Raw genomic sequence first — 25,753 nt, forward strand, 5'->3', positions numbered from 1 at the left:
GGAGCTCAGCGTGGGTGCTGGGCGCGTAGTGGACACTCGGGAGACATGTGTCGTAATCTTTCCTGTACTTTCCCTGCTCTCCAGATTTTCTTTGACCAGTAGCCCCAAGACTGCTCCCAGCTGGGAGCAAGGAGAACAAAAGGGTTAATGAGGTAAAATCACAGAGCAGGAAGGACATTCCATGAGGACTCTGAAGACCCGGATTCTGGGCCTGGTTAGGGCAAGAGGTAGCTGTGTGGTTTGGGGCAAGTCATCTACCCTCTCTGAACCCACAGCAGAGAAATGCAGTGTGAGCTAATACATGATGTGGGAGAACCTGACTCATTTACGGTCAGCGTTTTATAAGCTGAGTTAAACCCCAGAAGGGTCTGTCTTGCTCATCCAGCTACATAGAAAGTCCACAGCATCAAAAGTGAGTGTTTCCTTAGGACACAGAAGTGCTCCCTCACCCATGCAGCCTTTCCCTTCTTTTAGGATATTTATCACTTTAAGAAAAATCCTCAGAAGGGGAATTATGTGGTCCAAGGACTGAGCTTCATAGTACCTCCTGTAGTATGTGGCCAAACGGCCCTTTCTAGAAGCATCTGCCAGTTTTTGCCACTACCAGCAGTGGTTGCTTGGAGTCCCACAGCCCTTCAGCCAGGGCGCTTGCTGTGTTGTGTTGGGGACAGCATGAGTTGGCAGGAGGTAAACGGAACATACCAAGTTCAGCTCCATGTTCTTGGAAACTCATCTGTTGCAGATGACAGGCCAGCCTCAAAAACTAACAGACAGGACCTCTGTCATGCCATGATTTCAGGTTTGGATGCTGACAGGGGACAAGCTGGAGACAGCCACATGCACAGCGAAGAATGCGCATCTGGTGACCAGAAACCAAGACATCCACGTTTTTCGGCTGGTAAAGTGTCCTCTGTGTTAGGGCCATGTGGGGGTGATGTTCGATTTGTCCTATAACCTCGAGTGGGCCCCTTGAGAAGGGAGGGGCAGCACGTGAGTCACCTAGGGTGGGGAGCGTCAACCACGGTTGCCTTGGGTGGGATGATTAATGACCCAGGTGCCGGCTGGAGAGTTCCTTCCAGGAGTGGTTTAGGCGCACCTCCTTCTAGTCCTGTGCTAATGCCGTGCTCTTAACCTTTTAGGGGGTCGTGGTCCCTTTGAGAAGCTGGTGAAAGTCAGGCACTCCCCCTGAAAGATGCAGATCCACTCATACACATGAAATTATGCATGGGATTCCTGGGATTTCACTGAACCCCTGAAAGTCAAGTCCTTGGATAAGAAAGAAATTCCAGGCCACAGATACTGGTCTATCTGCCCTCCTGAGGGGGGAAGCATTTAGGACCATTGAGGAGCCTTTTGAAGGAGGTGCATTGCATGGGCAAATGAGAAATCGCCTGCCCTTGTGGCAGGCATTGACCGAGACAAGGCACATGTCAGGAACTGCTTCCAGTGAGGACTGTTCTAGGCTTTATTGCACTGGGGAGGTGGGGGGACTGGGTCCTCTTTGGGGCAGGATATAGTAATCCCACTGAAATCAGAGCCACGATGGCAAACAACTGGAGGGTCTCTAGATCTTTGGGGGTCTCCCCCTCACCCCTGCCTTTGGTCCACAGCACACAGAAGCCTAAAAAAATCCAGGGATTTTTGGAATACCATAGTGTTGTGTAGAGGCAGGTGTGGGCAGTTCTCATCATTCACAAATTCTTGGTGAATTCTCCTCCTCCCAAAATCTGTCTGTGACCTCCGAATCAGTACTCTTGATGCTTTCACGGTTATACGTAGAGTGGCTTAAATCTTTTTTTTTTTTTCTGGAGATGGGGCCTTGCTCTTATTGCCCAGGCTGGAGTGCAGTGGTGCGATCTTGGCTCACTGCAACCTCCGCCTCCCGGGTTCAAGCAATTCTCCTGCCTCAGCCTCCCAAGTAGCTGGGATTACAGGTGCCTGCCACCACACCTGGTTCATTTTTGTATTTTTAGTAGAGACGGGATTTTACCATGCTGGCTAGGCTGGTCTCAAACCCCTGACCTCAGGTGATCCTCCCACCTCGGCCTCCCAAAGTGCTGGGATTACAGGTGTGAGCCACCACACTCGGCCTAGAGTGGCTTAAAATTTTAGCTGCCTGAGACGCACATTCCCACCTGAGGTCGAACAAGGCCATGCACTGCCTCCTTTTTTCAGCCTCGTGGTGAACAGGTGTCCTTTTTGCAGTCCATTTAAGTATGGGGTTTTTCGCATTTCTGTGCTTTTCATTGGCAGTTTGTCATTTAAAATGGCCCCGGCACAGCGCTGCTTTGCTGGCTCATGTTCTTAAGTGCAGGAAGGCTGTTGATGTGACTTATGGAGAAAATGCATGTGCTAGATGAGCTTCCTTCAGGCATGAGTTACAGCGCTGATGACTGTGAGTTCAATGTTAATGAATCAAGGTGTCTTTAAATAGAAACACACATAAAATAAGGTTATAAATTTATGAAGATATCGTGACCAGGGGCAAAAACCTAACCCTGTATTTCCCCTAGAGGGGATGGTTTAGTATTTGCTATTTCAGTGTTCACAGTGACTTTAGAAAACGTAGCTACTATAAATAATGAGAATTGACTGTCTGTTCTAGAATTGAGGGATTGCAAACTAATGACCTATGTGCTAGCCACCTGTTTTTCTCAACAGCAGGTATTTTGTTTTATTGGAGTGTAGACAGATCCACTCGTTTGCGTGTGGTGCACGACTGCTTTTGGATTATAACGGCAGAGCTGAGTGGTTGTGATGGAGACCATGTGGTCCTCAGAGCCCACAATAGTTAACATCTGGTCCTTTACAGAAAAGTGGCCCGGGCCCTGCTAGGTGCCTGGCTCTGCATACCTGTACTATAGCATACTAGCCACGTGCCTTTAGTCAGGCTAGCAAATGTCACCATGCTTCAGTTTCCTTAGGTGCAAAATAGAGCTGTCTTCTTTTGGCACCTCATAGAGCTGTGGACTACGCACTCCACAGGGTGTGTTGTCCAATACCTGGCTTATGGTGAAAGTACAGGCTTTTTAAATTTTTTTTAAAGATCAGTCTTGCTCTGTTGCCCAGGCTGCCAGTGCAGTGACACGATCTCGGCTCACTGCAGCCTCCGCCTCCTGGGTTCAAGTGATTCTCCTGCCTCAGCCTCCCAAGTAGCTGGAATTACAGGCACCCGCCACCACGCCTGGCTAATTTTCTATTTTTAGTGGAGAGTGGGTTTCACCATGTTGGCAAGGCTGGTCTCAAACTCCTGACTTCAAGTGATCCGCTTGCCTCAGCCTCCCAAAGTGCTGGGATTACAGGCATGAGCCACTGCGCTCGGCCAGTACAGGCATTTTTAGTCCTGGGGGAATTTGTAGGTGGAGGTTGGCACATGGGCTCTCTTGGTTCCTGCAGAGTCATAACCAATAGGATTCCATTTGTTGCTGCCTCTGGTGGCAGGGGAGGGGAGGGACCCTTGGCTGGGGTGGCCGTTGTCTTCATGCCGGCTCCAGGAAGCCACTGTTTATTGTTTTATCATCTCCCGAGAGCAATGCCTCCTTCTCCATCTCTGTTCCCTTCCAGGTGACCAACCGCGGGGAGGCTCACCTCGAGTTGAACGCCTTCCGCAGGAAGCACGATTGCGCCCTGGTCATCTCGGGAGACTCCCTGGAGGTGAGCTTGGGGACCCCTGAGAGCCAGTCCTCCCGGCAGCCTGGGGCTTATCCGGCTTCGGCAGGGGCACTGCAGGCTGGGCAGTGACCTCCACCAATGCACCACCTTTCCCTCCACCCTGCAGGTTTGCCTCAAGTACTATGAGTACGAGTTCATGGAGCTGGCCTGCCAGTGCCCGGCCGTAGTCTGCTGCCGCTGTGCCCCCACCCAGAAGGCCCAGATCGTGCGCCTGCTTCAGGAGCGCACGGGCAAGCTCACCTGTGCCGTAGGTAGGCGCGGCTCAGGCTGTGCCGCTGGCCCTGGCCTGCCTGTGCACAAGGCTCCCTTACCCTAAGGATGTTTGGACACTGTTGCTCGTTCTTCACATTCCCCAGCCCCTTTGTTCAGGTCATGATTTTTCTTCGCCTCGCAGACTTTGGCTCTTTTTGTTATTATTTTTAATATTTCCCCTGGAGAGCAGATAAGCGTGTGCCAGGCCTCTACTCCTTTGCCAGTGGCTGAAGAGTGCAGCCTTCCAGTGGGTGGAGACCACACACTGTGGGGTTGGATCTGGGTTCAAATCTTTCCACTGGCTTTTCCCAGTGGGTGCCCCAGATGGCTTCTTTCACCCATCTGAGCCTCCATTTGCTCGTGGTAGAATGGGAATAATAATTGTGGCTTCCTCAAATGGTGTCACGAGGACTCAAAGGGGTCACTTTTTTTTTTTTTTTGGAGACGGAGTCATGCTCTGTCGCCTAGCTGGAGTGCGGTGACACAATCTCAGCTGGTTGCAACCTCCACCTCCCGGGTTCAAGTGATTCTCCTGCCCCAGCCTCCTAAGTAGCTGGGACTACAGGCACGTGCCACCACGTGTGGCTAATTTTTGTATTTTTAGTCGAGACGGGGTTTCTCCATGTTGGCCAGGCTGGTCTCGAACTCCTGACCTCAGGTGATCTCCCCACCTTGGCCTTCCAAAGTACTGAGATTACAGTCATGGGCCACTGTGCCCAGCCTAAAAAGGATCACCTTTAAAATGTGCTTGCCACGCCGTGTGGAAAGTGTCCAATAAGAGCACAGCGAGTTGCCGCCGATGGTAATCCTGGGGTATCCCGGCCTCCGAGGAGGACAAGTGGTCATTCCTGTCCTATGTGGACACAGTCCCACTGCTGCTGCTCAGTGCCGGGACCCTCTGCAAGTCGCTGGGCTCTCTGACATTGAGCCACTCTGCCTGTGAAACAGGATCTTGGTAGTGCAAGGGGTTGGAGAGATGGTATGGACAGGGCAGGCCAGGCACTCAGCGAGCGTTCCGTGACAGACGAGACTGCAGTAAAGACAAGCATGCGTTCTTGTTTAAGGGAAGAATGAAACCTCTTTTCTCTCTGGTCTGTGGCTCGCAGGGGACGGAGGCAATGACGTCAGCATGATTCAGGAATCTGACTGCGGCGTGGGAGTGGAGGGAAAGGTGAGAGTGTTTCCCTCTGCTGGGCTCCACTTGCTGGAGTTTCTTGGTTCTTTTTCCCTCAAAGACAGAGCTTTAAGGCTTCTGGAAATTCCAGATAAAGAATGATAAGACATAAGGAACCATGTGTCACAATTACCTCATGTCACTGGGAAGATAGAGGTCTGTATTGCTACATCGTACAGACAGATGAATGTTGGCTTTTTGTTTGCCCAGACCTAAATTAAAAAAAAAAGAGAAAGTGTTTCTAGGCCAGGCGTGGGGGCTCACGCCTGTAATCCCAGCACTTTGGGAGGCTAAGGCAAGTAGATCCCTTGAGGTCAGGAGTTTGAGGCCAGCCTGGCCAACATGGAGAAACTTTGTCTCTACTGAAAACACAAAAATTAGCTGGACATGGTGGTGGGTGCCTGTAATCACAGCAGCTTGGGAGGCTGAGGTAGGAGAATTGCTTGAACCCGGGAGGCAGGGGTTGCAGTGAGCCGAGATCGTGCCATTGCACTCCAGCGTGGGCAACAGAGTGAGACTCCGTCTCAAAAAAAAAGAAGCATTTCTCCATATCTTTAGGGTATGGTAAGTGTAATTCAGACTTCCCTGGGACACTCAGCACTGTCAGTAAAAGCCTTAGTTATCCTGCTCTGTGCTGAGCTCTTGGGCGCGCAATGGAAGAATGTCGCTTGCTTCACTTCTCACCAAAAGGCCTTGGCAGCTACAATTTTTAAAAGCTGGTGTGTTATAAAATATTATTTCTGTCTTTTTCTCCTTGCCAATTGTGCACTTGCCTCTTATAGTTTACTCAGCCCTAATTTGTGACCTCTAAATGACAAGAGGCAAGAAGATGGGTCACCGAGTTTGTTAGGACTGTGTGTGAAGGGCTGGAAGTGGTGGCTCATGCCTGTAATCCCAGCAGTTGGGGAGGCTGAGGCAGGAGGATCACTTGAGCTCAGGAGTTCAAGACCAGCCTGGCCAACATGGTGAAACCCTGTCTCTACTAAAAATACAAAAATTAGCCAGGCATGGTGGCAGGTGCCTCTAATCCCAGCTACTCAGGAGGCTGAGGCCGGAGAATCACTTGAACCCGGGAGGTGGAGGTTGCAGTGAACCGAGATTGAGCTACTGCACTCGTGCCTGGGTGAAAGAACAAAACTCCATCTCAAAAAAAAGGAAAAGAAGTGTGTGTGAAGTATCGGAGTGCCAAGGCCCGGAAGGAGCAGGAGAGATGCTCCCCTGTCCAGACTGTTGCATAACTTCATGACTTTGGCTGACCCTTACAGCTTTTTTTCCCCCCACTTTCCCACCCTTTCTGGTTCTCTGGTTCTCTGGTTCTCAGCAAGATGATGATGATTTGAAGTTGCGGAATGAAATGATTTTTGAATGAGATATATCAGAAGTCTGTATAGATTTCCTGAATACAGTTTGTTTTTTTTTTTTTTTTTTTTTTTTTTTTTTTTGAGACAGAGTCTTGCTCTGTTGCCCAGGCTGGACTGCAGTGGCCGGATCTCAGCTCACTGCAAGCTCCGCCTCCCGGGTTTATGCCATTCTCCTGCCTCAGCCTCCCGAGCAGCTGGGACTACAGGCGCCCGCCACCTCGCCCGGCTAGATTTTTGTATTTTTTTAGTAGAGACGGGGTTTCACCGTGTTAGCCAGGATGGTCTCGATCTCCTGACCTCGTGATCCGCCCGTCTCGGCCTCCCAAAGTGCTGGGATTACAGGCTTGAGCCACCGCGCCCGGCCCTGAATACAGTTTTTAAGAAGCATGTTGGAGTTTAATGGAATTCTCTACCAGTTCTTATAAAACTTAAAGCATTTTCCCTTCTATTAAAAATCATATTCTGATTCCTTTGTTTCTTGGGATATAAAAGTAATACTGCTCACTATAAAAAATGAAAAGAATCTAAGCCAGGCTTGGTGGCTCACACCTGTAATCCCAGCACATTGGGAGGCCAAGGTGGGCATATCACTTGAGGTCAGGAGTTCAAGAGCAGCCTGGCCAACATGGTGAGACCCCATCTCTACTAAAAATACAAAAATTAGCCAGACATGGTAGTGGGTTCTTGTAATTCTAGCTACTCAGGAGACTGAGGCAGGAGAATTGCTTGAACCTGTAAGGCGGAGGTTGCAGTGAGGGAGATTGTGCCACTGCACTCTGGGTGACAGAGTGAGACTCTGTCTCAAAAAAATATATAACATAAAAAATCTAAAAGTAAAACGCGTCTTTTAGGTAACTGCATCAAATGAGTAACACTGGTTTTTCTCCCAACATTTTTTCTATGTGTATATTACTGGTTATGAGTGTGTGTATATTTGCTATCTATACACATATCTTACACATGTATATATATATATATAAAATTTTCATGTATTTTTTTAAGTGAAAACACAGTACATTTTGTTATGCACCTTGCTTAAATCTGTTACATCATGGATTTGTTCCTACGTGAGAGCATACAGAGCCATCACTTCTTGCTCTGACTCTACCTTTTTATTTTGAAAAATGTCAAAAGTTGAAATAGAACAATGGGAAAGTTGAAATAGAACAGTGAGCATCCATCTACCCTTCACTTTGGCCAATTGTTACTATTTGCCACATTCTCTTTCTTTGAATCAGTAGAAAGTAAATTGCATGTAATGTTACCCCTAAATATTTCAGCTGGATCTCTTTAGAACAAGGACATTTTCCCACACAAAGAAAGTAACATCATAACCCCCCTTGCCCCGTGTAACATTGATATAATGGTACTATATAATATTCATGCTCAACCCCGTGTAACATTGATATAATGGTACTATATAATATTCATGCTCAACTCCATGTAACATTGATATAATGGACTATATAATATTCATGCTCAAATTCCCCCATCTGTCCTCTAAGTGTCTTCATAGCTTAAATAATAAAAGCTCCAGGAAGGATTGCAAATCGCATTTATTAGCATGTCCTCGTGTTTCTGATCTTCTTTGTTGTAGAACACTTTTCTCTCTTTTTTTTCGTTGGAGGGTGTTTTGTTTTTCATGTCAGTGGTATTTTTGAAGCTTTCAGGACAGTTGTAGAGTGTCTCATGGCACGCAGTCCTTGAGCCCGTCAGATTGATTCGGTTCCGATTCTGCTTTGGCATGAGCACTGCACAAGGGGAATTCGTGTTCTTCCTGTTACGTCACATCCAGAGGCTCTCATCTCCTTCTGTCCCTTTAATGTTGGCTGTCACCGCCTTTTAAAATGAGAGAATTTGGCCAGGTGCAGCTGCTCATGCCTGGAATCCCAGCACTTTGAGAGGCTGAGGTGGGCAGATGGCTTGAGCTCAGGAGTTTGAGACCAACCTTGGCAACATGGAGAAACCCCATCTCTACGAAAAATAACAAAATCAGTCAGGTGTGGTGGTGCGTGTCTGTGCTCCCAGCTGCTCGGGAGGCTGAGGTGGGAGGATGGCTTGAACCTGGGAGGCAGAAGTTGCAGTAAGCCGAGATCACACCACTGCACTCCAGCCTGGGTGACAGAGTGGGACCCAGTCTCAAGAAAAAATAACAAAAAATACAAAATGGGAGAATTCCATTATGTGGTTGCACTGCAAGTTATTCCCACTTCTGTGAGTGTGCAGAGCTGTATATTCAGGAATATCCTGTCTAACATTTTTAGTAGCTCCGGGTTTTCGCCTCATGTTTAATTAGCTCTTAAGGGAACTAAATGTTTTAAAATATCTATCTTTAAATGATTCTTTGTTAGTTATGGGGTGGGCTGAACTCCCAAGGCCTAATATTAGATCCAGTTGACCTCCAAATTATGACTATATCGATTCAGAATGGTTTTTATTTAAATAAATTCCCCTTTTAAAATTAAATTTAGACTTCGACCACCAACTGCGTTTAGCTTGAAACCAAAGAATTTCTTTCTTGAAGTTCTTCAGAGATCTCCTTACAATGTCTTGCTTTTTCAATTAAAGAAAATGTATTTGCCCTGACCTCTTGTGCTTCTGACGGCGCCTCATTTTATTGGATTTTAGGAAGGAAAACAGGCTTCATTGGCTGCAGACTTCTCCATCACTCAATTTAAGCATCTTGGCCGGTTGCTTATGGTGCACGGCCGGAACAGCTACAAGCGGTCAGCCGCCCTCAGCCAGTTCGTGATTCACAGGAGCCTGTGTATCAGCACCATGCAGGTGAGTGGACCGCTGGCTTCTGTGCACATGTACATGTGGCTGTACCATGTAGGTAAGTGGACAGCTGGTCCCTCTGCACAGGTGCATATGGCTATGTGATTATCATGGAAAAAGCCTGGGAATTAGACTATGCTTTGGAGCTGTCACCCCCACCTCGCCAGTTTAAATCCCCCACCTGGCTACATTCCAGCTGATAGACCTTGAGCCAGTCCCTGAACTTCTTGGTACTCAAGATTCCTCCCCTGTTAAGCGGTGCTGGTCATTCCTGCCATGTGGTGTGGATGTGTGTGTGTTAGCAGTGGTGACGTCCAGTACCTGGCATGGGGCAAGTGGAATGTACATGAGTTATTTTAATTGTGGGTAGGTTGTTATAATTTGTTTGCTGGAGTGAAAGATGCAGAGTTAAATGCTGAATGACTATTCAGCCCCCAGATTTTCACCTTTTGCAGAGGTAAGGGCCATCAGAGAACAACCACTAAAGAAGAAGAACTTACTTTGCTTATGTGCTTCCTGTGCCCTAGGCATCAGGCTAAGTGTTCGCAATGCAGTGTCTCACAGAAGCCTCACGATAGCCTGAGCCCATTTTACGGATGGGGAGGCTGAGGCTGAGTATGGATGATAAATTTTGAAGTGTCCCGCAGGGATTCAGTCAGCTCAGGCAGGTGGACCTCAAAGCCTGCAGTCACAATCTGAGTATCCTTCTTGATACACTCGTCATGGAGGGCCTGGGACTGTGTCCACTTGCAGGGGTCAGCATGACACCTGGCACTGAGGTTGCCTTGGCATCACGGTTCTGTCTCCCGGCAGAGCCCAGTGGGGGAACTGAGTGTGGTTATTATGATCACGAATACCCTTGGAAGTTAACATCTTGCTCCCCTCTTGCTTTTTCATAAAAGGATTCTAGAGTATATGTTTTCCCACCTTCTCTCTCACAAACTCCTTCAAAATATGTCATCATAGGACAGGCACAGTGGCTCACGCCTGTAATCCCAGCACTTTGGGAGGCCAAGGTGGTCGGATCACTTCAGGCCAGGAGTTTGAGACCAGCCTGGTCAACATGGTGAAACCCTGTCTCCACTAAAAATACAAAAATTAGCTGTATGTGGTGGCGCGCTCCTATAATTCCAGCTACTTGGGAGGCTAAGGCATGAGAATCACTTGAACCTGGGAAGTGGAGGTTGCAGTGAGCTGAGATCGCGCCACTGCACTCCCGCCTGGGCAACAGAGTGAGACTCCATATCAAAACCAACAACAACAAAATTTGCCGTCACTCTGTAGCAATTAAGTGTGGAGTAGAAAGGAGGCCAAAGGAGGGAAAGAAAATATTTTTGGTGTTGCAAAGCTGTTGATTGATCTTCCTTTTTGGGCATTGAGGTGAAAATGCTCCCAGTTGAGTGGTGAGAATGTAGGTGCAGTAGATCCTGGAACTCACATCTCCTTCTGGCCATACCACTAGGGATCTGTGAGACCTTGAGCAAATAACTTTACCACTCTAGGCCTTAGTCTTCCCACCTGGAAAATGGGGATGATGAGACCCTCCTTGCCCTCGGACAGGGCCACTGTGAAAAACAGAGAGGTTTTTAAGACATCAGTGCTAAGGCATCCTTACCATGACTAGTAGCAGTGAAACAAGGTAATATGTAAACATCAGGTGATATTTTAATTTGTTTAATCATACTTGAAAGGCAGTGTGCCTTTCAAACACCAGGTAGTGCTGCTTTGGGTATGTGAGAATTCACCATCCACTGGCAACACCCCAGTTTTTTGGGGGTGATTTTATGTTTTAAATATCTATTGCATTTGTGAGTAGGGGAGCTTTAAAGTGACTTTCATCAAAATGATCTAAACCCAAACAGCTGCTGTGGTTCACCAGACCACATCTGTACTTTTATGTTAACTCGCCAATTGAACAGGATAATGCTGTGGTTTTAATCATTGGGAGATTAATCAGCCCCTCCTTGGACACATACACAAAAGCTGGCCGGGATGAGCTGACTTCTTCAAAAACTGGATGTTACCGTTAACATTGATGTAGAAAAAGAATTCCAGGATGAGGCATTGTTCTTTGTGCTAAAGAAAATGCCTTTAACCCCTGTCCACTGTGCTGAAAATGGCCAAGAGCAAGTCCCAGTTAGAATTGCACCAGGACGTGGGTCTGCCAGAGACCACCGTGTTTTTATTTTTCCCAAAGTGCTATCATCAAGATGAAGACTGTGTGGTTAGGATGACTCTTTTAGAGGAGGGGGCTCCTGATATTGGTTTGGAAAATAAACACCAGATTCTTGATATTTTTACAACCGTCCTTCCTATGCAGCAGCCCAGCCTGGGTGAAAAGTCACCAGAAAAGTGGCTTTTCCGGCGCAGCCAGGGCGAACCGTGACTTCCCGTGACCATGGCGCTCAGGAGCACCTGCGCTCTGAGCTCTGTGCCGAGAAAGCACGTGTTTCTCACATGCTTTCTCTCTGTGTCCATTGAAGGTGCTCTGGGGAGCTAGCCCTGGTCTGTGCTATTTCAAATTACTAGGATATCTCTGCCTTGCTTTCTCCTTCTTTCTAAAAGCTTTCAGGCAGCGTTTGTCTCTGGCCTTCCTTCAGCTTTATACGAATAGGTAGCAGCTTGGAGACCATGTTTCCTCTGTTAGCCCATAGAGGTCCAGAGACGGAGCTAACAGAGCTTCAAGCCTGATTCTGGAAGGGTACAAGAACATGACAGAATATAGTCAGGGGTTCCTTGAGCTGTGCTCTGTGCGACCTTTCATGGCCTGGTCCCATCTTCCCCATGGGTCCTCCCCAGCCTATTCATCATTACCAGCAGCTAATATTTTCCAAAGCAGGAAGCAGACATTTCCATGAGGGTTTGTAAATATCTTCATTGCTTCTGTCTAATTGCAAAAATAATCTGTCACCATGTGTTCTTTTCAAAAATTTCCCCAAATACTGAAACATGTAATATAAGAAGTGAAGCCTTCTCTGCCATCCCAGCCCCCGTAGACACTTCAGAGGCTCTTTTTCCGTATGCATTTCCGTATCTCCGGCAGCGCGGTTAGCAGCGTGCGTGCCTGCAGAGGTGGGGGTTCCAAGCTGTTTAGAAGTGTGCGCTCTGGGGCCACAGCTGGGCTTGAGTCCTACAGTTCACCTGCTCAGCCTCCCCTTCTGTAAAGCGTGGGTGATAGTAGAACTTGATCGTGTGGCTGCTCTGGAGATCAGCTGTGCTCACGTGCAAAGCATTCCTGGGTCCTGGAACTTAGTGAATGTTCACAATGGGCTGAGTAGACCCTGGAGCTGTAATACATCACCCTACCCGGGAGTGATTCCTGGATTTGCTGCTTAGGAGCTGTGTGGGCTTAAGCAAGCCACGTACCTTCTCTGTGCCTCACTTTCTGCTTTGCATAATGGGGATGACGAGAATCGTACCTACTTCATAGGGTTGTTGTTGATGTTGTGAGAATGAAATGAGCAAATCCATGTAAAGTACCTTATAGCAGTGTCGGCGAGGGTGAGTGCTGTGTAAGTATCAGGTGTTATTTTTATTCTGTAAAGGTAAGGGATTTTGTCATGACTTTTGGTGACATCCTCCTTTCTCCTTGGCACAGGCTGTCTTTTCCTCCGTGTTTTACTTTGCCTCCGTCCCTCTCTATCAAGGATTCCTCATCATTGGGTAAGGAAATCCTGCCAAGGAATTGTTTACAAAACCTTCAAATGCCACAGCAGAGAGAAGAAACATGGTGGGAAAATTCTTGGGTTCCTAAGCCACATTGGCTCCCAGCCCCAGCGAATGCAGGCCCAGCACCATGCTTTAGAACCTCCTTGAATTAACCAGGTTTTGAGCTGTTGAGCCCTTAACCAGATGGAGGAAGTGGAGTTGGAGATGTATGTGGTGTGTTGCCCTTTGCCATTTATACCTGGTCTTGAAAAAATACTCCAGGGTTATCAGTTGATTGAGGAGAGCAAGGCAGAAGGTTTGCAGACTTGGTGATTTCACTGGGGTCTTAATAAAAAGGGAAGGGGGATCTGAAAAATGCCCTCCTGGCCTGAACCGAGCCCCGTGGAAGTCCTGTCCTTGGAGCTCCAAGGAGGGCCCGAGTCCATTGCCTCGGGGACGTGCAAGCAACAGAGCTTGACTGCTGTGCCAGTGACAGAGATGGTGTCACTTGAGCCTTTGCAGCCCGCAAACCCACTCCCATTACTGACCTGGAACTTCAGGCTGATCCTTCTGACCTTTTCAGAGAATGTGCTCAGTCTCTGAATCACCCAGGTAGGTGGAGTTTGGTTACTGAGTGCCCTAGATACAGATACATGCAGCTGAGGCCACTGCTGGTTAGGAGGAGACGGAGGGCGCCGGAAGCCCAGCTGTGCTCTGGAGAGTCTCACAGAGTCCGCTGTCTGTCCTACTGTGTTGGCCGATGAGTTCAGCCTGAGAGGAGGCACTGGAATGCTGCCTGCTTCTAACTGGAAAAGCGGCCTGTCTTTTGTCGGATTCTGGAAGAGTACAGGAACATAACAGAATAGAGTCAGGGGTTCCTTGAGCTGTGCTCTGTGCGACCTTCCATGGCCTGGTCCCATCTTCCCCATGGGTCCTCATTTCCTCTTCTGTCGCCCTCAGCCCCAGCCCCAGCCCCACTGGTCTTCTGGCTGTTCTTCAGACATGACAGCCATTCCCACCTCAGTGCCTTTGCACTGGTGGTTCCTTCTCCCTGGAAAGCTCATCCTCCTGGGACTGGCTTGGCTGGCCCTCACCTCTTGTGGGTGTTCACTCAAATGTTCTGTTCCTCAGCCTCTAAAATTGTGCCATCACCCCTCTACACACAGACACACACACACACCTTATTTCCTCTACCCCATTATATTTTTCTCTGTAGCACTTATCTCTAACACACATAGAGTTTACCTAATTTATTTGTTTATTGACTCACTGACCAGGATGAAAGCTCTTGAGGGCAGACATTTTTGTCCATTTTTCCTCTTAGGTTTCTGGTGCTTACAGCCAGCTCTGGAGCATAATAGACAAGCAGTAAATAGTTGTTAGAGGCATGGATGGGACTTGGGCGCCGGAGGCTGGCATAGCACATAGCTCTGATGGCGTCGGCCAGGTCTTACCTATGGCGGTTTTCTCTCCTAGGTACTCCACAATTTACACCATGTTTCCTGTGTTTTCTCTGGTCCTGGACAAAGATGTCAAGTCGGAAGTTGCCATGCTGTATCCTGAGCTCTACAAGGATCTTCTCAAGGTTCTGTTAGCTTCTCAGTCCCTCCTTCCTCCTTCCTCCTTTCCTTTTCTCTTCCTTCCTTCCCTCCCTGCTTTTTCCCTTTTAATTTATTTCGCACAGACCCTCCATTTCTGATTTGGACACACTTGAACTGGTAGCTTTCTTACTTTTGGGGGGAAGGTGTGGGAGTTTACGTTTTTTCTTAAAGCGGTAATATATGCACTATTATAAAGAACGTGAAAGAGTACAGTAATAGATAAACTGAAAACAAGCCAACTCACGACTTCGAAAAAGCCCCTGACAGTTCTGCTTTGCAGCTGCGACTTACGTTTGCTCCCAGAGATGTTCTTGTGTACACTTCCAAAACGTGTGTGTGTGTGATGGTGTGTGGGTAGGCATGTGCATAATTTTATTTGTCTTCAAGGGTTTTTTACCCAAGGGAAGATTTATTCCCATTTAATGTTATTTTTTATTTTTATTTTTTTTGAGACTAAGTCTCTGTCACACAGACTGGAGTGTAGTGGCTCAGTCTCAGCTCACTGCAACCTCCACTTCCTGGGTTCAAGCGATTCTCCTGCTTCAGCCTCCTGAGTTGCTGGGATTATGGGCGTGCACTACCATGCCTAATTTTTGTATTTTTAGTAAAGAGGGTGTTTCACCATGTTGGCCAGGCTGGTCTCGATGTCCTAACCTCAAGTGATCCACTTGCCTCAGCCTTCCAAAGTGCTGGGATTACAGACGTGAGCCACCGCGCCTGGCCAATTCTTTTTTTTAAAGAACTAATTCCTCCAATGTGTTCAAATGTGTGTGAGCCACTTTTTTGATGAAGACAGATGGGTTGCCTTATCTAGTTAGCGGGAGAATAACGTGAACACTGATGCTGTGTGAGGCCCCTACGAAACCGGCTCTAACCTTTCTCTGTCTCTCATTTAGGGACGACCATTGTCCTACAAGACATTCTTAATATGGGTTTTGATTAGCATCTATCAAGGTAAGGATGAGTGGAGACACCTGTTTGTCTTGTGCTCTGGCACTGACTCAAGGGTGTCCCCTTCTTGCCTGTAGAAGAAGCAGGAAGGAGGGTGGCAGCGTGACCCAAGGGAGACACTGATCACCCTGTATAAGGACTTGAACATCAAACATGCGCAGTGGTGCTGCCCGAGAAATGAGGTAGTGAAGCCAGAGGAAGGCAGCGGACAGTAGTCAAAGCCTGTGGGGCTGCTCTACCCACGAGGCAAAAGGTGGTTGCTTTCTGGGATGTTCTGAAACCTTTTCTGAGAGTCAGATCAAGTCTTAGTTTTGGAAAAACATGTTTACTTCAGTGGCCTCCAGAGGGAGTCTCCCAGACTACAGAGGCTTTGTAAGATGACCTATTGGGATATAAGAAGAGAACAGCAAAACTTCTGTTTGTATTTATTTTTTCTAACTCTTTTACATTTACGTATATATAATATATATATATATATATATTTATATATTTTTGAGACACAGGGCAAAGCCACCGTGCCCAGAATCCTCTTTTTTTGGTATTTCTATTTTTATGTATGTTTTGTGGTGCACATAATAGATTTTATATACTTACAAAATATATTTTATGTAATATATAGAAACAGAGTGAGACCCTGGGCGACGGAGGGACTCACTCTGTTGCCCAGGCTGGAGTGCAGTAGAGCAGTCACGGCTCACTGTAGCCTCGACCTCCCCCAGACTCAGGTGATCCCCCCACCTCAGCCTTCTGCGTCTGGGATCACAGGTGTGCACCACCACCAAATCAGTTGCCAAATCAGTTCATTTCTTCCCAATTGACTGTGAGCCAAGAGCCCCTGCAGGTCCAGCAAGATGACCTCATGCTGTGCTGTGGACCCCATCGGGTGCTGACACGGGCTTTAATTCCTATCTAGAAACCTGTTTCTAGTTCAGCATCATAGACTACAGGTGTGCACCACCACACCTGGCTAATGTTTGTAGTTTTTGTAGAGACTTGAGGTCTCACTGTGTTGCGCAGGCTGAACTCAAAACTCCTGGCCTCAAGCAGTTCTCTTGCCTCAACCTCACAAAGTGTTGGGATTACAGGCACGAACCACTGTGCCTGGAATCCTCATTCTTTTTTAGTATTTCCATTTTTATGTATGTTTTGTAGTGCATATGTTTGTGAAATGGTCCTAATATTTCTATATATCTGGACAGGTACATATATATCACTTACAAATAAACATGTATATTTGGGGTTTATTATTTTTTTTTTTTGAGAGAGAGTTTTGCTCTTTTGTCCAGGCTGGGGAGTGTAGTGGCATGATTTCGGCTCATTGCAGCCTCCGCCTTACGATTTCAAGCAATTCTCCTGCCTCAGCCTCCCGAATAGCTGGTATTACAGGTGCCCACCACCGCACCCACCTAATTTTTGTATTTTTAGTAGAGACGGGGTTTCCCCATATTGGCCAGGCTGGTCTCGAACTCCTGACCTCGTGATCCACCCGTCTCGGCCTCCCAAAGTGTTGGGATTACAGGCATGAGCCACTGCGCCTGGCCGTGGGTTTTTTTTTTTTTTTAAATAAATTTACTGTTCATGTCACCTATTGGGGTTTATTCTTTTTTTTTTTTTTTGAAACAGAGTCTTGCTCTATCACCCAGGCTGGATTGCAGTGGCACGATCTTGGCTCACTGCAACTTCCACCTCCCAGGTTCAAGCAGTTCTCGTGCCTCAGCCTCTTGAGTAGCTGGGACTACGGGCATGCACTTCCATACCCAGCTAATTTTTGTATTTTTAGTAGAGACAGGGTTTTGCCATGATGGCCAGTCTGGTCTTGAACTCCTGGCCTCAAGCGATCCACCCGTCTCAGCCTCCCAAAGTTCTGATTACAGGTGTGAGTCACCACATCATTTTATTTATTTGTTTGTTTGTTTGTTTATTTATTTATTTATTTATTTATTTAATGTTTTGAGACAGGGTCTCTGTCACCCAGGCTGGAGTGCAATGGTACAATCTCGGCTCACTGTAACCTCCACCTCCCAGGCTCAAGTGATCCTCCCACCTCAGCCTCCTAAGTAGCTGGGACTACAGGTGCATGCCACCACACCTGGCTAATTTTTATATTCTCTGTAAAGATGGGGTTTCACCATGTTGCCCAAGCTGGTCTCGAACTCCTGAGCTCAAGCAATCTGCCCACTTTGGCCTCCCAGTGTGGGGATTCCACTGCAGCTGGCCGTGGCTCCCTCATTTTAAATATTATATTTAACTTTCTATTTCTTTCATCAACTCTAGACAGTTATTCTCTCCCTCCCTGCCTTACTTCCTTTTTTCTCCCTTGTTCTCACTTTGTAGTTATAGATTATTTATCCTACAAAGTCAAAGAGGAAAAATCAGAAAACTATAGGATCAGACCTGCACAATGCACCAGTCATTAACCTCATGTAACAAGTGATACCTTTCATGTCTAAATGAAAAACGCGGAAAGGAACCAGGTGTGAGCGAGCAGGGCGCAGCTTTTGCAGGGAGGGGCGAGGGGAACACCCGTCTCTGGCGTTTGCAGGGAGCACCATCATGTACGGCGCGCTGCTGCTGTTTGAGTCGGAGTTCGTGCACATCGTGGCCATCTCCTTCACCTCGCTGATCCTCACCGAGCTGCTCATGGTGGCGCTGACCATCCAGACCTGGCACTGGCTCATGACAGTGGCCGAGCTGCTCAGCCTGGCCTGCTACATCGCCTCCCTGGTGTTCTTACACGAGTTCATCGGTAAGACCCCTGGATGCTTAAGCCCCGTCCGTCACCCCCAGTGAATCTGGCCCAGAGGTCTCACTGCCGTATGAGGGAAGGGGGCTCCCAGCGCTCGGCCTGGGCTCTTGCTCCAGCCGTCCTTCCGCTCAGCCATCCGCGTTTTCTTACAGGTGTTCCCTGGGGACAGGTGTAGTTGTGCTTCAGGGTGTGAAATTGAGGACAGGGTGTGATTGCAGTAGACAGTGTTTTTCTTTTTCTTTTTCTTTTTTTTGAGTCGGAGTCTTGCTCTGTCACCTTTTTTGGGCCACAAAACCTTTTTGTTCTCCTGAAATCTTAATCTGAAGTCCAATCTATGAAACTGATAAAAGGGGACTTGTGATGGCAAAGTGGCAGTGTTGGGAGGTGCCGAGCCCCACAACCTTGCCTGTGCAGCCCTGCCTTGCTGCTGTGTCCTGATAAGAACTCCTTAGGGACTCCATGGATCTCAGAATAAAATCTACTGCTCCGCACAGCAAACCAAGTGCTGAAGGTACTCGCCAGTTCCGTAGACGTGGGAGTCCCTGCTGTGTGCCAGGATTATGGTGGCAGATGAGGTGGACGGGCTCTCCAGGGAGCTGCTGTTCTTGTTGGGAACACATGATAAACACACATTAATGAGTCTGTGAGCACAGGAGTATCAGATGTGATCAAAGTTACCAAGGGAAAAACGGGGTGAGGTGCTAGATGCCCAGGCAGACCCCAAATAAAAAATGTTTTGGAGGCCGGGCACGGTGGCTCACACCTGTAATCCCAGCACTTTGGGAGGCTGAGGCGGGCCAGATCACGAGGTCAGGAGTTTGAGACTGGTCTGGCCAACAATGGTGAAACCCCATCTCTACTAAAAATACAAAAATCAGCCAGGCGTGGTGGCACACACCTGTAGTCCCAGCTACTTGGTTGGCTGAGGCAGGAGAATCGCCTGAACCCGGGAGGCGAAGGTTGCAGTGAGCTGAGATCGCACCACTGCCCTCCAGCCTGGGTGACAGAGTAAGACTCCATTTCTAAATAAATAAATAAAGTTATGGGAATGTAGAGATGGGGGAGTGTCGGCCCATCCTAAGGCGGGGTGGCGGCAGATTTCTCTGACCTCAGTAGTGATTCCAGGTACTCTTGGGCTTGTCCAGTGTCAGCCACTGTCTCTGGATGGACAAGCCTGGTTTCATCACCCTTCCATGCTGACCTCATTTGCTTTGCCATATCAGTTAATTTCTTCCCAATTGAATGAGCCACAAGTCCCTGCAGGGCCACCCACATGACCCCATGCTGTGCTACAGACCCCATCGGGTGCTGACACAGGCTTTAATTCCTGTCTAGAAACCTGCTTCTAGTTCCGTGTCATAAACTTGGAACACGGGCACAGTTAGATGACCCAGCATTTTCTGTGTTGTGCTGTGGATAGATTCTGAACTCTAATCTTGGTTTCCCCTGCGCAGGGCAAACTCAAGCCTCTATGGCTTTGAAACCTCAGGGCCAGGGGTCATCCTGAAAGTCTAGCTGGTGCAGCAGACAGCCCTCTTTACACCTCTTTCCTCTTCAGTAGAAGCATTTAAGTTTCTGTCTGTGTTCTTTAAACAAAAACCCTCAGAGTGATACTGTTTCTCCTTTATCAACTGAGGGAGCAAGGCCCTGAGGCTGCTTCTCTGCTAAAGAAGCTCATGTGTGTTCAAGATTGCAGATAGACTCTCTCTGGGGGAAACTTTCAGTTATGACAACCCTCTCACGCCCCATCCTCCGTGGGAAGCCTGCAGGGGCCCGCAATGGCCCATCCCTTGCTCCTTTGCTCCAGGCCTTCTCAGTGGGGGTGATGTGGTCCCCACCACCTGGGGAACAAACATTGGTCTTTGGTGGGGTGTGAACAAACCCTAATCCTTTAGATATAAAGGAGATGTATCTATAATATTATAAACAGATACACAGTATACCTGTGACATTAACATTTCATGGAGCTGGTTGATTAGGGAAGAAAAGAAGTCTAAAAAGCTTCCTTAAGGGGCAATAACGAGAAAAAGGCAGAGAAACTCGACCTTACCCTGGAAGCATCTTTGATCACGGCTCTTCTGACAGCTTCCAAAGCTCCTGAAGGTTTTAGTAAAGGTAAAAGAACCATCCCCTGAAAAGCAAAGGTTTCACAGTTGCGGCACCAGTTTCTAGAAAGGATTTGTGAGCATTTACTGCACACTCCAAGAACTAAAGGAGCATCGCTGTAAAAAGTGGAGTTTTAAAGCAGTTTCACCCTTGTCACTAGTCTCTAGACAGCGTTTTGTGAGACCTACTGTGTGCTCAAAGGCTTGGGCCTGAGGTGGTCACAGAGATGTGGCCCCTGCTCAGGAATCTCAACTTGTTTTTGATAGGGACACACCACAGAGCCGGGTCAGAGGTGTAGGAAAACCACAGGGCGGGTTGAGCCTTGGGCCTGGCACTTAGTAGGTGCTGCCTCAGTACCAGCTGCATTTCAGCATCCTGTGCTCAAAAAGTGGGGAAGGGGCTTACTCTGGCTTCTGCTATATTGAAAGCCACAAGCTGTCACTCCTCTCTTAAGAAAACTTCATAACCAGGTTTATAATCCTGCAGCAGGAAAGGCAGTACCCCTGCGCGCCCACCCCACACGTTCCATCAGAGTCCCTGAGGCTCAGCCTAAGCCTGTGTCTGACAAGCGGGTCTGAGCCCACTTTGCACCATGACCCAGATTTATCCCGTGGCTTTCTGCGACCATCACTAGAAGCAGAAGGTGCATTTGAATGTCACTTTCCGCTCGCCAGGGGCCGGGGCTTAGGAAGAAAGACTCTCCAACTGTTAGACAATACCAAATCAAAAGCATCTCTGGGTTTTCTTCCCCTGTAATTTTCTTTCCTTCTTTTTTTTCTCTTTTTTTTTTTTTTGAGACAGTGTCTTACTCTGTTGCCCAGGGTGGAGTGCAGTGGTGCAATCTTGGCTTGCTGTCATCTCGAGCTCCCCGGGCTCAAATGATCCTCCTACCTCAGCCTCCCGAGTAGCTGGGACCATAGGCGTGCACCACCATGCCTGGCTAATTTTTGTATTTTTTGTAGAGACAGGGTTTTGCTATGTTGCCCAGGCTGGTCTCAAACTCCTGGGTTCAAGTCTTCTGCCCGCCTTGGCCTCCCAAAGTGCTGGGATTAAGGCATGAGCCACTGCATCTAGTGGCCCCCATAGTTTTCTTCTCCTGGGTGTTGAAAGTAGCATTTCACTATCAGGAAGCTACAGAAGAGAGAGCGAGGAATATCAAGCTGGTGGCGCTGTGTGCTCTCAGCCACAGTACCTTCCCTTACAGTCCATGGAAGGAGAGGGCCAATGTCAGGAGGCTGTGTGTTTGTAATAGGAGATGACTTTCCCTTTGATAGCTGTGACACCTGTTTCTGGACCACACGTGCCTTCCGGAACATTCCTGCCTGCTCACTGCTGTCTTCCCGTTTGCTTGCAGATGTGTACTTCATCGCCACCTTGTCATTCTTGTGGAAAGTCTCCGTCATCACTCTGGTCAGCTGCCTCCCTCTCTATGTCCTCAAGTACCTGCGAAGACGGTTCTCTCCCCCCAGCTACTCAAAGCTCACATCGTAGGCCGTGTGCTCGCTGGAGGGGGCCCTGGTCTCGGCGCTTCCCTGATGGACAGAGCTCAAGTTCCATTTCTATTAATCGCCACCTGTGGATTTTGCAGCAATTGCTAACACGTGCAGTTTTAATGGGAAGAGGCTCTGCGCCTAAACGGAGCCCTAACGCTGCATCAACGGGAGGGAAGGTCCTGAAAGAGACCCATCTGGGCCTGTCTGAACCCCTCGTTCTTCATGTCTGAGTGAATGTGAATATGTTAAAGCTGGTGGCTCAGCTGGGAGGTTTATGTGGGTCACTGTGCGAGCTTCCTTATGACTTGAATTTTGTCGTCACGTGATAAAAGTTTCTGTGTAGCTGAAGGTTGTAGAAGGCTTGTGTTTTTTTTTTTTTTTTTTTTCTTCTAACAGTCCTAATGTGTATGTATTCTTTATGTCTTTCTTGCTCTTACAAAGAGGTGTCAGGAAAATAGAAAGCTCTTGGTGTCAGTTTGGGAGGAAAAGACAATGACATTTGGTAAAAACTTATCCACACGATCACCTCCATTCGGAAATGCTCAGTATCATCTCCAGCCAGCCCTGCTTACCCAAGTTACACTGGATTCCTGGGATCGTAACCAGTAAATGAGAGGGAGAGAGAGTGTCCTAAATCCAGTCTGTTATCCTTGATCTGATTCAGCAACCATAGTGTGTGAGTTGACTTCACCTGCCACCTCGTAAAAGACTTTCAGAGGTGTGATCCCGCTTTATTGGGACCTGGTAACAATTACAAAGCCAGTGGCTGTCTGAGAACGACCTCAGACGTTTTCAGCAGAGTTGTTTTAGCCGGAAACGTGCCACTGCATGGCCCCTAAATGTGTCGACAGTATGATAAGAGACTCAACTAATTCTTTAGACAACATGGCAGATGTGACTCAGATCCTCCAAGACCAAAGCGGAAAGGTCAGGGGGCTGGGACTCTTCTCTTCCATAGAAGCCTGTTTCCTGTTAGGAGGCACGATGGAGGATGACCCCACAAAGGCGGAGGCATCTTGCCGGCCTGCCATTCATTGGTGGCAGCTTTCAGAACAAGGAACCCCCGGTGGGAGGACGTCCAGGCTGCAGCTTTGGGATCTGGGATCTGTTCCACTGCCGGCAGATTTCAAGGGGAACTTGCTGAAAGGCAGCCAGTGGTAAAGATTTCTCCCCTACCAGGATGGACTACATGCGTGCATGTTTCTTATAAAGCTGTGGTTAGTTTCAGAGGAGGAGGGGGGTTTGCAGTCGCTGGCCGTGGTAGAGCAAGGCATTCTTGGGTTTTCAAGTCACTTCTTGCAGAAGCCACATATGCATGCCATAAGGGTTAAGTTGGTGGATCTTCAAGAGCCAAGTGTGGTTGAAATCTTGGATTTGCGTTTACTTCTTGATGAGTACATATCCTTCAAACCCTCCGCCTGGCGCTACTTCTGTGTGCTTCAGAGATGTGCGTTACAGCCTGGTGTCTGACGCCTACTAACTCCTGCTCTTGGAGACCTGGAGACATGAGGATCAGATAGTCCCTTGCCTTTGGAGCACTCTTGATAAGCTTTTGTATTTTGTGTTGTCCTTTTAAAACGTTCTAGAATGACTTTATGTTTTACGTTGCAGGTACTGATAAATTGGCTGTTGACACCACATCTATTTTGTGTTATGATTCTGCAGTTTTGCAGTATTTTCCCCTATCTGATTCAGCCATTTCTGCCAGAGGGAAAAGGTCAGCAGAAAAGATGTATTGAATGAATAGTTAAGGATAGGATCTTTGTCCAAAAATTTCAGAAAGATTGAGCAAATCTGATGTCTTCATTGAGTGAGTTTCTGTTTTCAAAGGTGGAGGAGAAAGTTGTGTTGGAAGTTTTTAAGCCTCTGTTTTCTTGGAAGTCAGTCTGTAACGCTGGGAAGTCTTAAGATAGTCCTGTTTAGAGTCTGCAGACCCTGAACCTGGCTCTGTAACTCTGGGAAGTCTTAAGATAGTTCTGTCAACACTTTGGAAACTCTACCTGGCTTTGCTTGGAGATTCGGGATGCTGGATCCTGCAGGCAGGGCGTGTGGGAGCCTCATCAGGAGGTTTTAGAGGTTTCCAGCAGAAGCAGAATAAAGATGGTCTCCCTGGCCTTTTCCTTCTATTCTCAATTTTGATTGAGATGCACAAGTTGACCGTTAAAGCCAACACTTAAGATACTGGTTGACATCTTCAAGGGAGAATGCTTCCAGGAGGGGCTGAAGAAGCCATAGCTGGAAGTGGAAGGTACTCGTCAGTGTTCTCCACAAACCTTTTTACTCTGTTGTCTCAGCCGCACTGGGGCGGAGGCAGTCAAGGGTGAGAAGGACCAGAACTCAAGTGCAAACTACCACGTGGTTGGCTCATCCCATCCACGGGCAGCTGGCTGACGCCATTCACTGGACGGTCCCTGAGCATCTAGGAATGCCCACACCACGCTTCTTAAACGCTGGAGACGCAAAGGCAGGAGGATTCAGTCCGGTGAGAGTACACGATCTTTACCTGCACGAATCAGACTGTAAGCCCAGCAGAGAACCCCAGGGGTGCTTGGGCACTTCTCGGAGGTTATGTTAGTTGTGGTGGGGAAGACAAAGAAATAAGCAAACAAGAAACTAGAGTTACTGTACAAGAAACTCTCCTGAGTTTGTAAACCTTAAGCATAAGGATTCAGTTGACCTTTTTCTTGGTTCATCAATCTGGAAAGAACTTACATAAAGCGCCATTGACACTCTCACCTGGGAGCTCCATGGGCCTTAAGTCTTTGACAGCCAATTTAATTTGAGGTCAGAGGGCCTCGAGGTACACAGTCAGCACTGTTTGAACACTTTTCCTGAAAGCAAAACTCACAGCTCCCTGCGCCCTCTGACAACACTAGCTATTTCTGCCAGAGTAAGAACTTCTGTTATTTTTTTTTTTTATTGTTCATGTGTCTTTTGGTGATGGTTGTGTGACGGGGCAGCAGGATCTATTTGGTTTCTTTTTTTTCCACCTCCTTCCTTTTTGTCTCTTTTTTTTTTTTTCCTCTTAAGAAAATCACCAGACTAGTTTTTCCATCTTGAGTAATTTCTTATATGGGACAGTTTTGATCCTCATTTTGAAAGCATGCATGTGCACATGTGTGTTGCCTGTGGTGCCAGGTGAGACAGGTGGCACTAACTCCAGCTGCTTGGAAGGCATCCCAGGGAGCATCTTAAAGTTGGAACAAACCTCCCGTTTCCAGCCCCTGGGGCCAATAGGCCACGTGCTGGAACTAGCATTGTAAAATTTCCATCCCAGTTCCGCTCCCCTGGAGTGAAACCTTTTTTTTTTTTTTTTTTTTTCGTGACAGTAAACCTTAAAAACCATTGTCTCTTTATGAACATTTCCTCAGTTTCTTCTCTGCTGAAAATGTATGCCATGCTACTTTTTAATGTATTTTGAATTTTGTGCTCATTGGAAATCGATATGCTAATGCCTCCCCCAACCCCCGCCAGAATTTTCTTTTTATACTTTGTCTTGTTTTTACTGGAGTGGGCTGGGCATGCTTGCGTGCCTTTAGGGCAGCATTTTAAATCTTTGCCAAAATTGCAGATGGGACGTGTACATTCTTCTGCTCCATCCTACTTAAACACCTATCAGCTATTTTTATCTTTAACCTTTTCTGTATGTTTGAAGTGTGTGGGGTGTGTGTGCGTGTGTGTGTGTGAAACAGACAGCGAGAGAATATCATGTAAAGTTTTTTGAAGAATTGTTTGGTTTTCATTGCATTAAAATTCTATCACTTCCAGCTTTGTTTTCGTTTAAAAAAAAATACAAAGAGCTTTGTAAATACAACAGATTTTATTTCTCCCCCCTTTTTTAATGTACAGCTTTTTTGCTGTTTATATATACTTAAAATATTCCCATGAGTTATGTCCAGTTCTTCTTGGAAAAAAATATATTGTTTTTGAATGGAACTGCAAAGCATCCTGCAGCGTGAGCACCCCTCCAC

The 25,753-nt window shown here is 47.5% G+C and overlaps 1 protein-coding gene across 1 annotated transcript in view; it reads left to right on the forward strand.

The window, feature by feature from the left end:
* Nucleotides 1-25,106, forward strand: part of LOC105470667 (ATPase phospholipid transporting 9A (putative)) — a 177,498-nt gene extending 152,392 nt beyond the window's left edge. The window contains 10 exon segments of the mRNA XM_071079138.1: nt 800-898; nt 3,565-3,654; nt 3,779-3,923; nt 5,031-5,095; nt 9,088-9,243; nt 12,836-12,900; nt 14,362-14,470; nt 15,383-15,440; nt 17,980-18,183; nt 21,644-25,106. Of these exon segments, the coding sequence (XP_070935239.1) occupies nt 800-898; nt 3,565-3,654; nt 3,779-3,923; nt 5,031-5,095; nt 9,088-9,243; nt 12,836-12,900; nt 14,362-14,470; nt 15,383-15,440; nt 17,980-18,183; nt 21,644-21,780 (1,128 nt within the window). The 3' untranslated portion in view covers nt 21,781-25,106.
* The last annotated feature ends 647 nt before the right edge of the window (nt 25,107-25,753 follow it).

Source organism: Macaca nemestrina, chromosome 15 (assembly GCF_043159975.1).
Source record: "Macaca nemestrina isolate mMacNem1 chromosome 15, mMacNem.hap1, whole genome shotgun sequence".
Taxonomy (NCBI): domain Eukaryota; kingdom Metazoa; phylum Chordata; class Mammalia; order Primates; family Cercopithecidae; genus Macaca; species Macaca nemestrina.